The 15,546-nt window shown below is 37.4% G+C and overlaps 1 protein-coding gene across 2 annotated transcripts in view; it reads right to left on the bottom strand.

Moving 5' to 3' along the window:
• Positions 1-227: 227 nt before the first annotated feature.
• ap3b1a (adaptor related protein complex 3 subunit beta 1a) overlaps positions 228-15,546 on the bottom strand; it is an 80,060-nt gene continuing 64,741 nt past the window's right edge. For both annotated transcript variants that reach the window (XM_026928844.3, XM_026928843.3), the window contains exons 26-27: positions 13,289-13,418; positions 228-1,818 (exon numbers count right to left, since the gene is read on the bottom strand). In XM_026928844.3, the coding sequence (XP_026784645.2) occupies positions 1,668-1,818; positions 13,289-13,418 (281 nt within the window). In that variant the 3' untranslated portion in view covers positions 228-1,667. The remainder of the gene's footprint in view (positions 1,819-13,288; positions 13,419-15,546) is intronic.

Below are 15,546 nucleotides of genomic sequence, written 5' to 3'. Positions count from 1 at the left end.
AATCACAACAGGGAAACATCAATGCCATTCAACAACAGAAAAATGTTCAAACGAAATTTACCACTAACAGAAGCAGTAATTGTCCATCGTCACTGTATTGGTCCAATCGGGAATGTGCTTTTTCTTTCTCCTTATGACCTCAATTACTATTTTAATAAAGGCATTTATGTTTACATCTAAATGTTTAACAAATTTTATTTCTGCAAAAGAAAATGAGTTGACATCACTTGTTTTAAAAATTGGTTACGTTGTTCTTTATTTCATCTTATTTTATTTTAAAAATCAATACAGCAACTTTTCCAGCTGGGCCAAAACACAACAAACCCAGCAACCAAGATCAATAATTATGTGTGGGTGTGTGTCCACATCCTAATGGTTCTGTGGCATCCTTACAACCTACACTTAGGCACGATGGAGAGAGATGCACTCACATTCTCATAAAAATGTCAACAGGACAACATTTTTGATGATGGCACAGAGTGCATGAGTTATGGCTATAGTCTGGAAGACCATGGGTTCTGATCCTGAATAAAGAGCAGTATGAAAAAAAAAGCATGAAGTCCCCCAATCTCCATCAATCTGTAGTGTAGTTACCACTGAATTTTAATGCTTCTCTGTACTGAGTAAAGAATGGAAAACTGTTTATACATTTTAAGGGTAATATAATAATGGTAATCTAAGGGCAGCTGATGAATTCCTTCAATAAAGGGATACAATACAGGGCTATATAACAAATTCAAAACTACACTGACACTCTTAACAATAACGGTCTAAGAATTAGAGAAAAATGAGAGAATCTTAATCTGGATAGAATTTGTGGTATCCGTTTGCCATCAGACCCACACAACTACACTGGCACTGTAACCACAAATTTGTCCCTCTGAAAACGTAGTCACGTTTCAGAAAATAAGAATTATACATATTTAGAGCCTCATTTACAAATATCTTTGACTTAAGAATGCAAGAATGTTTTGCAAAAAAAAAATTGAGGAAGATAACTAATGCATATATATATTTCTATTATGATTTTGTAGTAAACAGGCTTTCCAATTATTTTTCAGAACAGTGAAATACTTCTCAGTACAGGGAAAATCTTGACTGTGCTAAGTGCACATGTAGATGTGGTAAATAGAGAACAGGATGGAAAAAAAAAATCACTGAAGTTTTCTGTGCAAGAAAGACCTAATTAACAGAGAATTAGATTAAAGCAATCACTTTCTGTTAAACCAGTGCTACAATTTGCTACTGAGAATCAAAACTTGCAGGCCATGATCTGGAGTTTGAAGAAGGAAAAAAAAAAACTCTTTTTATCATTTAACAGTTAAAAATTTTCTAAATGAAAATACATGTAAAAACACATGTATCAGGATGCATTTTGTGGTCTAACTATATATAAGAGGAAGGTTGTTCACATACAGCCCTGGATAAAAAAAAAAAAATTGTTTTAAATGGATTAAAAATGCTCAAATTGCTGGTCCAAATATAATTTCTGTAAATACTGGGGGAAATGTGTGTTTGGCTTGCCCTTTACAGTCACTGGAACATAAGTAGTTTTTCTCTCTCTCACTCACTCACATGCATACAAAATGGTCAGCGTGTGTATTTTTTTTTCTTTTCTTTTCTTTTTTGCAGGTTTTAGTTGGGGTGTGTGTAGTATAAGGAGTATTCTAGGAGGCACCAAGTGCTATCTGGAGCTCATGGAGCAGCATAGAGCCGATGACCGTCTTTTCTGTGTTGACAATTATTTGAGCGCTGGCATCTTTCTGTACCACACACACCAACACCAGGGTGCTGGAGCTCACCAGCTTGGCTGCAAACCTACACACACACACACACACACACACACACACACACACACAAACACACACACACAGGACATTAAAATACAATGTTTTGGAAAATAATGAAAAAACACCATAAAAGTCCATGAGTGGCTGTATTACAGTGCTGTTTATTATGCATCCTTGTTGACTGTCCCTTGAGGACAGTCCAATTCTATTGTTTTTGCTATACACTGAAGACATTTGGGTTTGAGATCAAAAGATGAATATGAGATGATAGCTCATAATTTCAGCTTTCATTTCCTGATATCTACATTTAGATGTGTTAAACATCATCTAGTTTAACACATCTAGATATAAAAATCAGAAAATGAATGCTGTCAATCACAACTTGTGTGAGTCTATCCAACATAAAACATGTAAGCAATCACACAAAGAAAACGAGCTTGTCACAACTGTCTCAATATTAAATTGTGTATATTAAAAAACTGAAAAAATGTATTGTTTATTAGCACTGCTCAGATGATTTAAAAAAAATTGCAACACTACCACCACGCTACAGGAAATTCAAACGAAGCTAACAGCTTCATAACATGTAGTAAATCCTATTTAAAAAAAAAAAACATAAATAAGGGTAATTTCAATATTCAGCCATATAATTTGTTTATTCTACGTTAGGTGTGAACATGAAGGTTTTTATCATTCTAACTGAGCCATTGGATTAATGGATATTAGGCTGCATGTAAACAGAGCTATTAAGAAGCTTTGTAAAATAATTCGAGTACAGACAAAAAAAGAATTTGCTAAGTAGAAAATAAACAGAGAATATGTTAGCTCAGGAGGAAGCACAGCTAGTCTATTATGCCAGCTGATTAAAAAGCTATTAAGGGCTGAGAGAGGCCGTCTGTCAATCGTTCTCTCCCACAAGCCCACCCACCTGCCCTGTACAGACACTGGGGTCAGAGAGCACCTCAAGGGGGAGGTTGCGTGGGACACAAAGAGCAAATGTGTGTGTATATATCTGAGGTTGATTTTGTAGTGCAGTGAGAGAAATCCCCAACCACTGAACACATCCCCCCCAAAGCCCCCCCCAAAGCCCCCCCCAACACACACACACACACACACACACACACACACACACACACACACTTTCTTGCCATCTGCTTCGACTTTGACGCCATATCACAACAATGAAGCGTTTAGTACACGCACAGGTCCTCCTTTTTTCAGTGACACACCTCCCATTGCGCAACACAATGAGCCACCCCACCCCATTTACCCCCTTCCCCCTCCCCCAACAGACACCAACACAAATCCCTATTTAGCTGTGACAGCATCATACAATGCTGCCTACAGGGGCAGTCACAACTGCTAACCAGCTGCTCAAGGCTATACAATTAGCACACTCAGATACACTCACAAATGCTACACTTGTGAGAACTTATGGCCATGACGCACCAAGACTGTCTGATGATCACCTTCCGTTGTTTCACTTCTCTGAAAAGCTGGACCACTACAACAAATGCTGAGGGTCAACACCCATGTATGTTCTGTACCTAAGTGAAAGGAAATGCTCATCCTGATGATCTATGTCTGCTTGGTGTTCACCTTTTGATGTGGATGTTCCCACATGAATACCCTGAAGAGTTGCCCTTCCTAAAAACTGTTTTTGCCCAAGTCTCACTCTTAGGATTTGTAGCTTTTAAGAACTGCTGATGTAATCATAAAGACTGGCCTAGGCTCTTATCCATAATATTCTCATGTGGAACATCCTTTGAGCACATTTAGTACTGTTTTCTTTTACTAATCCACAACTGTATACTGTAAAGATTTATGATCCAACTATCCAGCATCACCCAGAAAAGGATCGATTCCCTTTTGAGTCTGGTTTGTTTTGATTTTTTTCATGTCACCTCAGGGTTTTTTCCTTGTCACGTTCACCTCTGGATCTAAACTTACATCTGGAAAGTGCTATACAAACACATGAAAACTGATATGCCAGGATGGGGCAATAGTCTGTAGTGTGTAATGGATTGACTTTTTATTAAAAGAAAACTACACACTGAAACACATTAAATATGTTTATATTGAAATATTTGTGATCAGCAGTTCTGATGCTTATTTTGTTGGGTGGTCTTGTATTTTCATTATTCCTAAGAAATTAGCAGTTGTGTGCCATGCTGACATCACAGGAGAATAGTGCTAGAGCATTTACAAGGGCATTTAATAGGAGGGGAAAAAATTCTCTCTCAGGCATAAGGCATATTAATGAGAAATCCAATATAGAAGTCATGGAGACAGCAAAAGCTGAGCCCAAAGTTCCAGAATGCAATGCAGCTACACGGCACAGCTGCGCTGAGTTACAGCAGACAATCAGCTTGACTAGTGATCAGTGAGATGGTTTGGACTGGTATTTGCATGAAATTTGTAGCTTTGGAACCTGCTCTGTTTGAGCAAAGTGTACAGATGAGGAGTCGAGAGAGGTGGACAGACTAAAGAACTAAAACTCTTTCATCGGCCCCAATGGCACCACTATCAGCAGGCAGTCGAACAACATTTTGGGTAATATAAGAAACTGTTAACCAAAGTGAAAACAGATCAGAATGTTGATGAAAGAAGTATAAATTTAAATTTAAGCATAAAGTGGGGTGGTATATGGTTTGGAAGCAGACAAACTAACCTAGTTAAATTAACATATCTGATCTGTTTAAATGCTCTGCTCAGCCATTTCATTGCAGAAATATGGCAACAGGTCAGGCCACTCAGGTGCTTGTTCAGTCCCTTGTCATTTCAAGACTGGAATACTGCAACTTGCTCCTGGCAGGTATGCCCCTGCACTCCATCTGACCTCTGCAACTAATCCAAAATGCAGCTGCACGACTTGTGTTCAACCTCCAAGTTCTCCCACACTACCCCATTGCTATGCTCCCTCCACTGGCTTCCTATAGCTTCCCGCATCAGATTTAAAACACTGATGCTTGCCTAGAGAGCCAAATATGAACCAGCTCCCCAATAGGGTTTTTAAACTGATGGTATGCTTAGTCCCTGACCTAGCAGGAGGATGTGTTTTCTGATAGAGATTACAAGGCACTTCTGTAAGTTGAGGTATTTTAAACACAAATAGTTTACATTTAAGGTAAATAGAGGGCATGTCAAAGCCAAAACATTATTGTCTGGCATGAATGTCAATCTCTAAAACTATTCTGGGACACATTTGTCCTGGCGCAGCAACATGGAGATGGTAAACACAGCTCTGCTAGTTTCTAACGAGAAGATCAAGATTGTAAATAATGTGTAAAACAGTCACTTTTTCCTAGGTTAAAATACATGAGAATTTTTCATAATTCAAACACTATCTGTATAGGAGACCTAGTATACATACTTTCTAGATTTGAACACAAGTATGTGATTTGAGGCTCAACTCTGGCTTGTTTAGTCTGCTGCAGACATCATGTCATCACGCTGCACATCCCCCTATTTACATTAGTACTGCATCATTTTAACATTAATGTTTCTGAAAGTGCGTAATTGACACACCGAACTAGTGATTTGTACTCCTCAGGGTGGAGCGCTTTCAAACAAAGAGGAAAGTTAAAGCACTGAGCTTTGTTAAGTCATACACTCCAACCAGGTTACAACTCAAGGAGCAAGAGAATACAAAAGGTAGAGTTTGATTTAAACAATATATATAAAACATTACTCTCAAGCAATACAAAGACATTGATATACCTCTCATATACCTTCAAGTGAGAAGACATCCTTTTTCCAGAGTTAGCTATTACTTAATTGTATCTGTGGTCCTTGGGCAAGTTATCAGAATTTGTCAGAATAACCATAATCAATTCTTAACCCCCACCTTTGCCTCCCCAACCCACCATTTATTCACAGAACACAAATATCCTCACACACAACTGCCATCTTTCACATACAGAGAGAGAGCGAGAGTGAGAGACGCACACATTATCATCTTTACAATATGCTAAATCAAAGATAGAATACAAATGGTTATTAAATCAATTAAGATGATGAAGACATGACTGATCAGATAAAAATTTTTCACTGTCATGGCAAAAATGTGAAAATCTGCAAAGGTTGTCAAATCAGTCTGGTGCTTATTCCAATGCTTTATAGTTCAGTAGAATTCTGATCACCTTGTAGCCTTTTCACGTAAGATTACATGTAACATTTGCTGATGACCAAGGAAAACAACTAGCGTGAACACAGCCTTACTTTTTCACACACACACACACACACACACACACACACACACACACACACACACACACACACACACAATCAGGGGTACGAGAAGTGCCCAGTGTAAACAGGAGAGTGTTTATCCCTTTATATTAAACCATGTAGTATGGACAGGTTCTGTTTCGTTAACCACGTAGCTTCAGAGGAGCTCGCCAAGGTTCAGTTGAGTGGCTTCTGCTATGCTAATCACATATTCACTTTTTTCTTCTTCTCTATCTCTGGTGTGACAGAAGATCTTGAGCTGTTCTGAGCACTTTTTTCTGGAGAAACACTATCTTTAACGGAAACAGAAATCATCTACATACTCACTGAATGTCCCTCTGCTGGACTGTTCAAACACCATAGACATCAAATGTAAATACTCCAATCCATCTGACACTCCTACACTGCTCAAATTCCCAGACAAGCTCCAGTCATTTCCAGGCATGATTACTGTAAAACATTACTTGCTGTTCTCCTTCCACATGCTATGTTTCCTTTACAGGTCACTCAGAATGGTTCTTCAATGCGTTTTCCCTGCAGCCCAAATGGTACTGCGTCTCTTGCTTCTGCACTTACCTCTTTACACACTATGCAAGATGACACCTCTGTGTATTTCTGTGCACTAGCACTTATTCCTTATGTACTGTAGTTAGGCTTTGAAATTTTTGTTACCAACGAAACCATTCTAGCATTTCTACAAATGAACCTTAGCCTTGAGTCTTTACAGTTTCTCCAAGCATTGCTCATTTACCTTCTCATAGAGACAATGCACAGACCTTTCTGAAAAACCCCTGAATGCTCCCAGCTACTGTTAGCGCACCCAGTGTTGCCAAAAAAAATTTACAGATAATTTTTAAACTTTTGCAGAAATCTGTCTATTATACTTGATTAAGACTTTAAATGATTGTTTTAGACTTCAGTCTTAATCAAGATTTAAAAATACATTAATGCAAAAAATAAATTAGAAGGCTATGTAAATACGTCTGCAAAAAACACACACTGCTGTTAATTTGTAATATCTTCATTATACACTCCTGTGGATCTGCTAATGGGATTTAGATCTTACATACGAACTCACTAGAGCCCCATGTTCTTGTTTCTTCTCAGCAAATGCTACAATGTAATGCACTAACCCTACTGCAGTCAGTGTCCTGCTCAGACAGAAATCAGTAGAACAGCAGCTACAGTAATATAGATTGCTGCTTCTGTAAAACTAATGCTTGTTAACTTCTGAGAAAAATGAACCTCATAAGCTTTTTCCCCAGTTACCATACTCTACTCATCATTTATACACATACATCCACTTTTACTAAACATCAACACACAAGTCTGATACAGAAAAACAGGAACATGTGGTATGCTTTTATAGAGTGGCTCTTTTCTTTCTGCTACTCAGCATAGGAGTGTACGGTGTGAACCTGCAGTTGTTTAAAGTTGTGGAAAATAAGGTATACAAGTAATTTTAAACACAAAACCTGAAGCTTAAACAGCAGATTTCTGAGAGTAATTGTAAATTTTACAACTTTTACAGTCTCACATACAGAAGAATGGCTTGATCTAAGAAATTTTTGTCTTTTATGTTTAAAAAGCAACCACCATGACAATAATGTGCTGATATTAAATTTATATAGTGCTTTTTCAAAGTATACATTAAGAAACAGATGGCAGTGGAGTAGATGGTGCTGCATCACTTGTTGACGTCACAATTTCCAAGGTCACTCTATACTTTCTCAGTGCAGTGATGCTGACAGTTTAACACAAACAACATTGCCCTCTACTGCTGCACACAGGAACTGACATAACGGCTAAATAATAAGCCCTGGCACATGTTCAGAACATACACAAATACTTGTACCATTGTTTCATGTCTTCTTTTCTTCCTTTTTGAATATTTGAAATCATTTCATGGGATTTTTATTGTTTTGCTGGAGCTTCAACCCAAATACTCTGCTATGCACAGGAAGATTTTTTCAGGCTCTACTTTCATGTACACACAAGAATAAGTAACTGGAATTGCTATTTTGTTTGGATGCAACTCAATTTCTTTTCTATTTTTGTGGGCATAAATTAATAAGTTGCACATGATCAACATATGGTGTGACATTCAAAATCGTCCATTGCAGCAGGATATTCGAACCCACTCTAGTCCATAAATGCACATGCGTGACCACAGGCTGAGACCCTCTTTTAGCACCGATGCCAGGACTAGATGTTATTTTCCTGACTTATCCTGTCCTTTTTCTTACAACTCAGCAGATGTTCCTACTTATGGAATAAATAAGCCATTTAAATACTAACTACATATAACATAGTGATGATGATTTTATCTGTAACAAATAAGAACAAACAACACAGTTATGGGTACTAAAGGGCAGTAGGCACAAAAAGCTATTCTAGAGCATGTTTTAGTCATGCAGGAGCTTCTTTTTCACACAGCATTTAAATCCAAATCAAGTGTGAGATCCACCATGAAGACGCGTTCTATGGCGTGCATAAGTGTAAACACCGTAGAAACACATCCAAATCCATTATATGTAAAATTTACATTACTGTATTAAAATAACCTATTTATTTACATAATTGTCAACCATATCAATGCTATTAAAATAGGAATATCGTTATCAGTCAGTGTTGCATCTCTAATTCATTACATCTGGGTTGGAGGTGTTAAACAACTGCTGGTTTAGTATTTTTACACAGCACAGAAAATTTAATTTATTAAGATGTTAATCTGTAACAGCTAAAAACAAAGGGGTTGGAGTTGGAAGTATGGAAGATGAGTGCTTTTGATTCATTTTAAACCATTTATTATTATATATGTTATACATGTTATGTACCACAATTTCCATTTGGCATTATTATTATTATTATTATTATTATTATTATTATTGCTGTTGTTGTTGTTAAAGCTCAGTAGAAATAATCCAATTAATTAAAATTAAAATTAATATAGTTACATTGGAGTAAATATGTGCATGTGTTCTGTCCAATATTTATGCATGTTGGGTTGTTTTTTTGAAGGGCACCATCGTGTTCACACTCCCTAGCGTCCCAGCATGCACGCACCTTTGGCTTCACTACACTGATGTGCTCAGTAATCCTGTGGTTATCAAAGAAAGCCCATTTGCTTCAGCTCTTGCAAAAAGTAAACACACGTACTGACTTTGAGGATGAACTATGCGCTTCAAAGTTCTGATGCAAAAAAGATGGCTGAATGACCAAAGCACAGTCCATAATTAAGAATAACACTTTCGTGATTTTTTATTTTTATTCATGGTGTTCTTTAGTGCTATATCTGCATAGGGTCATTATATTTTAATGATGATATTTATCAGTAGGCAACGGCTGATTACTTGTTTGAAGAAGTCTCTTCATTAAGTATTTTAATTATTTCTGATGAGCAATACAGCAATACAGATTTTCCACACATTTTCAAAATGTGGAAGTGTAGACTTTCAGCTTTAATGAAAATGGATTGAAAATGGAGGGAAAAATGGCTGTAATTCCTGTAAAACTGTTTGACTCTGTCATGTTCTCAAAACATTCCTGAACAATTTTTGCAGTGTGGCAGGGCACATTATCGTGAAAGATGCCAGGAAGGCATATGGGATATATGGATATATGTGGAGCTATAGGAGACCACTGTAGTCACAGTAAATTTCCCCAAAACTCAAGGAAGTTTTTAATCGGCCAACATGATCACGGACCAAAACTAAATTAAGACTTCCACAAACAAGTAATAAACCATTGTTTACTAATAAATACATAATATAAACAATAAGTAAGTAAGTAAGTAAATAAATAAATAAATACATATTATGACCCTTTGCTGATTGGTCTAGCACTAAAGAAGTACTTGAAAAGAAAATCTCCAGTGTTATTCTTTATTATGTACAGTGCTTGTTCCTTCGCCCACCTTTGAAGTGCAAAGTTCATCCACAAAGCCAGTAAACGATCATGTCAGTGTATTGAACCCAAAGGCGCACTTCTGTGTGCGCGCAGATCAGAAAATCTCAACTCACATGTCGCTTGTCACACTCTGTCACTTTCCGCTGTTGCTGAAATTGCAGCTCTGTGTCGCACACATACATAAAATATATGGTCACCTGTTGCTCACTAGTTTGAGCACAGGGTGACAATTACTTCCCACAAGGATTGGCCACATCAAAAGGGTGGCAACAACCAGCTCAGTGCCAGCAGTACTGAAGAAGTTTAAATATGTAGTTCAAAAAGTCACCTCTATAAAATGGTAGTTCAGCTCCATGAAAGCCATCATTTAATTGTAATGAGAACTGTATCAAGTCCTAACAGGAGGAATGTAGAAAAAAGATGGCAAGTATAAACTGGGCAAGTTGGAATTATTGATGATCAGCTGGCAACTGCACTTAGTCATTTCACAGAAACATGAAAGATTCTGTTTCTTTCAGGTCAGTGTCAGACACCAACTCATTAAGAGCCCGTAAACTCTAACTAGCCAGCAAGAAATACATAACGATGCATTACAAATGCAGAAAGGAGTACTTTGGGCCCTCTATGCATTCTGAGAATGCCTAAGGATTTCTGGAAACAATATGAACTAAAAACTACAGACATTTTATAGAACCAGCACATTTCTATCTAATGATACTGTACTACTCTTTCAAGTGTAGAACTCCAGCGTCTTATAGTTTTATCCCTTAATTACAGGACAGAAATTTCAACCTCCTGAACTATGGATCCAGGGCTGCTGGGAGGAGGACAAAGTTAGGTTTGTCTTCAGACAAATTAAATCCCTTTGTCCCACTTCTATTTCTTCACAAGCTGCAGTCTTCAAGGCTTGACTCGTGTGGCTGTTTCAATTCCTGTATTGTTCAGAGTTCAGCATCCCTTTGAAAAGGGATGCTGAAGTCGCTTAAGGTACTACTTCCTCCTTGGAGTAATATCATGATCTGACAGAGTTACATTAACAAACCAGCGCTGCTGAAATAGCCTTTGAATCACATGAAAGGTGCACCTTGTGCTGACATCTCGAACAAGATTGTGCTGTCCAGTGTTTTTGTTTTTGCAACATAGTCATGGGTAAACGTGGCACGCAGAGACGTGCTAGCATGCAGTTCTCCGACAAGCTAACTACGCATTGTGCGTCTCTTCGGTGCTGTGTGTCAGGTAACCGCTGATCGGTTAGCTGGGAGGCGTGCCTGATTTCGTACACAGAAACAGTTTGATGAAACGTTGTGATATTTCTTCAGTGGGCTTGATTAAATTCAGATTAAAATTGTTTAATTCAGAGTAATACTGTTCAAAGGGTGGTTCCCTGGTGGACTAGGGGCCAACCCCAGCCACTGGAGGATTGCACGAGCCAGTGTACTCTCAGTGCTGGTCCCAAGCCTGGAAAACTTGTGCCAAAAAATCTAAATATGCGTATGGGGGATCTGCTGCAGCAACCCCGAATGGGAGCAGCCGAAATAGGGGGGAAAAAAACTGTTCAAAGTGTAAGCAATACAATTCTAAGCAAAGTGTAAACAATATAGTTTTCCCTCATCAGTTCCAGTACTTCTACAGACAAGCTTGTGCTCTGAAACGGCTTTCTGATATTGTGGATTAAATACTAGTTAAATCAAAGTGCTCTGATACAAAAGCTGCTCATATTGCTGAATACAGATGGGTTAAAACACTTCAGAAATGCTTTCAGTGAGAATTGGTTTATAATTAATCACGTGGGGTTTCTTTTTTCCACAGCACTTTTCAAAACAAAATGATGTCCGTGTTATCTTCCATTTATTATTCCTACAGTACAACACAGAACTCGCATGTTTTTTTTTTTCACTGTATAAATAAGTAAATTCTGGTGCAGTTCATGTGACAGCGCCACCTAGAGGACACACTCACGTTATATAAAGTATAAATACTACGGCCTGTGCGAGCATCCGATGTCCTGACTTGCACGCAGAGCTGCACATGCAGAAGTATAAATTGGCCTTGAGCTTCAGAAAGCATGTGGACAGTCTAGCTGTTAGCCAGTGTCCATTTAAACAGAAATTAAATCTATCACATTGAAGCAGTGGCACAGGGAGGATGCACTGTTATGCCTGTGGATTTGCTATCAATGAAGACAAAATGGAGATAATTAGGAATGGCCAATCAACACCACTGTTAGCACATTTGTTTTATAGAGTTACAGGTGCCTGATCACTTATTACAGGTTTTAACTATCCTGAATAACAACGAGATTCACTCATCTGATTAAGTCAACAACAACAAAAACACAGATGGGGACTTGAAGATTCTCTCTTACATACTGGCTGAAGGCAGTATAAAAGGCTTCTGACAAAGGGGTTTAAATTTACACAGTGATAACAAAACAAAAACTCTCCATGACAAAACTCAAATGATTCTCACTGCTCTGGGAAATTTCATGAAAGCAAAAATAATGCTGTTGAAATGCACTAAAAACTGAAGTTAAACCATAGCCATATGAAGAGATGATATTATGAAAGTATTTTTTTTCCTTTTGATTTTTATGGGCTGTTAAGATTACACTTATATGTTTATGCAGGAACCAAATATTCACATAACTGGAACATTTCTTACTCAACCAGTGGCTAATAGGAAAAGCACAATACTGGTGCAAAAAATACTTTCACACAGATCACATACATGTCATCTACATTCACATCCTTTCATATGTGTCATCAGGCAGTGATTGATGGGACCATTTGTACATTTGCTTATTTCCAATAAGACATGGGCATTTTTACAGCAGTACAGTAAAGTGATTACCACTTCGTCTCCCTATGGCCTATGATGGAGAGTCTCAGCTTAAGGTTGTCTCCTGTCCAACTCTTATTTTATAATCCATTTAAACACAGCTCTCATCTAAAAACCAGGGGAGAGGACTGTGTGTATGTATCTTCATGTTTGTTTGTTAGTACGAAATATCCACTCTCCAAAGTTAGTCTTTATTGGGGTGGCTGGTATAAACAGGTTGGCAGGGCTATGTATCATTTTCCAGGAGATTTTGCTGTCCGTATATAAAGAAACACCCTTAATGGGTTGATTGTATCTTCATTCCTACTGCATTGATTGTGGAACCCTTAATCAAAACCCAACATAAATCATAAGTGTGTTATGACTAATACTTACAGTACAGCTATAATGGTTTTTCAAAAGATTTCAAAGAGAAAAATCAAATGAGACTGTCCAAAGCAGGGAAAGAGCAGTGAGGAAGGTAAACCAGATTACGGATGATGTTGTACTCTACACAGACCACAACAATTTAATTTCAGTACCTGTGCATGTTATTTTCTCCAGATGGCACCACACCCAAGTTAGCCACATTCATGACCTTGTCACTGATCAAGACGTTTTTGGATGACATGATGACTGTGGTTGAGCTTTCATTCATTCCCTGCAGCTTTCCTGTAGCAGTCAAAAACAAAAAAAGAAAATGGTTTTGTTGGTTTTGGTTGTGAAGTGTCAGGGTAAAACATTTACAAATTCTAATGTCTATAATTTTATGACATTTTTGGTAGAGTTGCATTAAAAAATCTTGAGTCTATTACCAAAAACTATTATTAATTCATATTTCAATGCATCAACTAACACATTACTCATTGATACTTGTCAGTTACAAAATATTAAAGCCCACTGTTACATGTCATGTTTTTATAAAACAGGAGAAATCAGACTAGGGTACTAACAAATTAATTAAAAGCATTTTACTTCACTGTTGTATTCAGAAAAACAGTCCAAGGTATATACATTGTTTATTGCCGTAAAAACAGCTGGCTAGCCTTATTTAACCGGTTAATTAAAATTTTTCAATAAATGTTTCACTAAAGATGCAATATGTTTGACAAAACAATGAGAAATATTCATGATAGTTTGCCAGCCACTGTAGACAATAACTCTTGTTTTTGTCAAGCAGGCCGGCCTGGAAGAGGTGACTAACTGTTAAAATGTACGTGTGTGGGGAGATTCTTGGGGGAAAAAGTGACTAGCATACTATAAATGAAAAGTACATTATAGTATTTGATTTTTAACCTAGTATGTAACATTTTCTTGCGTGGTCATTTTTAGCCGTTCCTGGAAAAGTTTTAATATGTACATCTTTATAAAATACTCTACATACAGATTAAGAGAACAAAGCTAGCCATTAGCCTACATTAGCTACTGCATGCTGCCATGCTGTATTAACAAAATCTATGCTGAAGAATTATGTCCGCAGCACTTTTTGAAATGTCAAATTTTGTCCCTACCACTGTTAAAAATTGTAGTCCAATAAAAATCTTTCATATTATATCTTACAGCCAAAACTGATCTAAATACTTTCTATAATATTAGTAATCAGCCTGCAAAATCACACTCTTTAGGTTTAGTTAATCTCTCTTCTAAGTGGCTCCTAGCAAAGACAGTAAATAGGTGCAGATGATAATACTTATGTGCAGGCAGCAGTATATCATTATTATTAAATTACTTGAATTTACTACTTTATTATTGCTTTATTGAATCAAAATTATGTTAGTATTAAACAAATTTATTGAGTGAGAATGATTCAGTCAAGTCCTCATACTCTTTTAATGACCATGCACAGGTTCTTGCTCTTTATTAATGATCCTATTAACATATTAGTGAAAGAATGTCCACTGCAGTAGGAAATAAACAACTATGCTCACCTAGTCTTATTTTGTAAACTGACATGGTAGTAGCTTAATTTGACTCTGGCTTCCATTTTTCAGATTCCTGACCTTGAAAGCAACAGCAACCAAGTGTAGGACAGTCTGGGAGCAGTCAATACTTTAGAAAACATTAATATATTCTTACTGCCATTATATTTTGGCCAGTGCTCACTGGATCTTATGTACTTAAAACTAACAGCTACATACAGATTATTAACTTTGAGAGGACCTGACCCTAACATTAACCTCAGTACTCAAAAGCAAAAACCCTTTCAGTTTTTCCAAATAAAAGCTGCATGTTTATTTATTTATTTTATTATTATTATTTTTTAAAATAAAAAAGCAATTCATTTTGTGAGGACCAAGTGATTAGGAAGGTAGTGTCAGATGTCCCCACAATCATTACAGAAGAGAACTCACTCCACCCCACTATGTGCATGAGTGAGTGTGAGTGAGTGAGTGTGAGTGAGTGAGTGAGAGAGAGACAGAGAGAGAGAGAGAGAGAGAGAGAGAGAGAGAGAGAGAGAGAGAGAATCAGTGAGGTGGAAGGTGTTTCTTTACATTGAAGACTGATTTATTCGAACCACACAAAAACGTTTCTGTTGGTTCTGTTGGTGTGATGCTGAATCCTGGTCACCTAAAACACCCTTTTCTTTTTAGGGATGGACTATCCCGTGCTGACAGCTGTGGATTGGTAAAATGGACAGAGACATGAAGTCAGTATTAATTTAAGAATGCTCTGAGTGCTGTATACTGAGCCATGCTAAATGCTTATGTAGCTTATGCATCGGTCAGGGTTTGAGAAAGGCACTACATAAATAAAACATTATAAAGGGGCCAAGCACCGAAGGTGCGTAGGAACCCTATTG

The sequence above is a fragment of the Pangasianodon hypophthalmus genome, chromosome 15, assembly GCF_027358585.1.
Source record: "Pangasianodon hypophthalmus isolate fPanHyp1 chromosome 15, fPanHyp1.pri, whole genome shotgun sequence".
Classification (NCBI taxonomy): Eukaryota; Metazoa; Chordata; class Actinopteri; order Siluriformes; family Pangasiidae; genus Pangasianodon; species Pangasianodon hypophthalmus.
The sequence above is the reverse complement of the archived record's forward strand: the minus strand, read 5'-3'. Positions and strand labels throughout refer to the sequence as shown.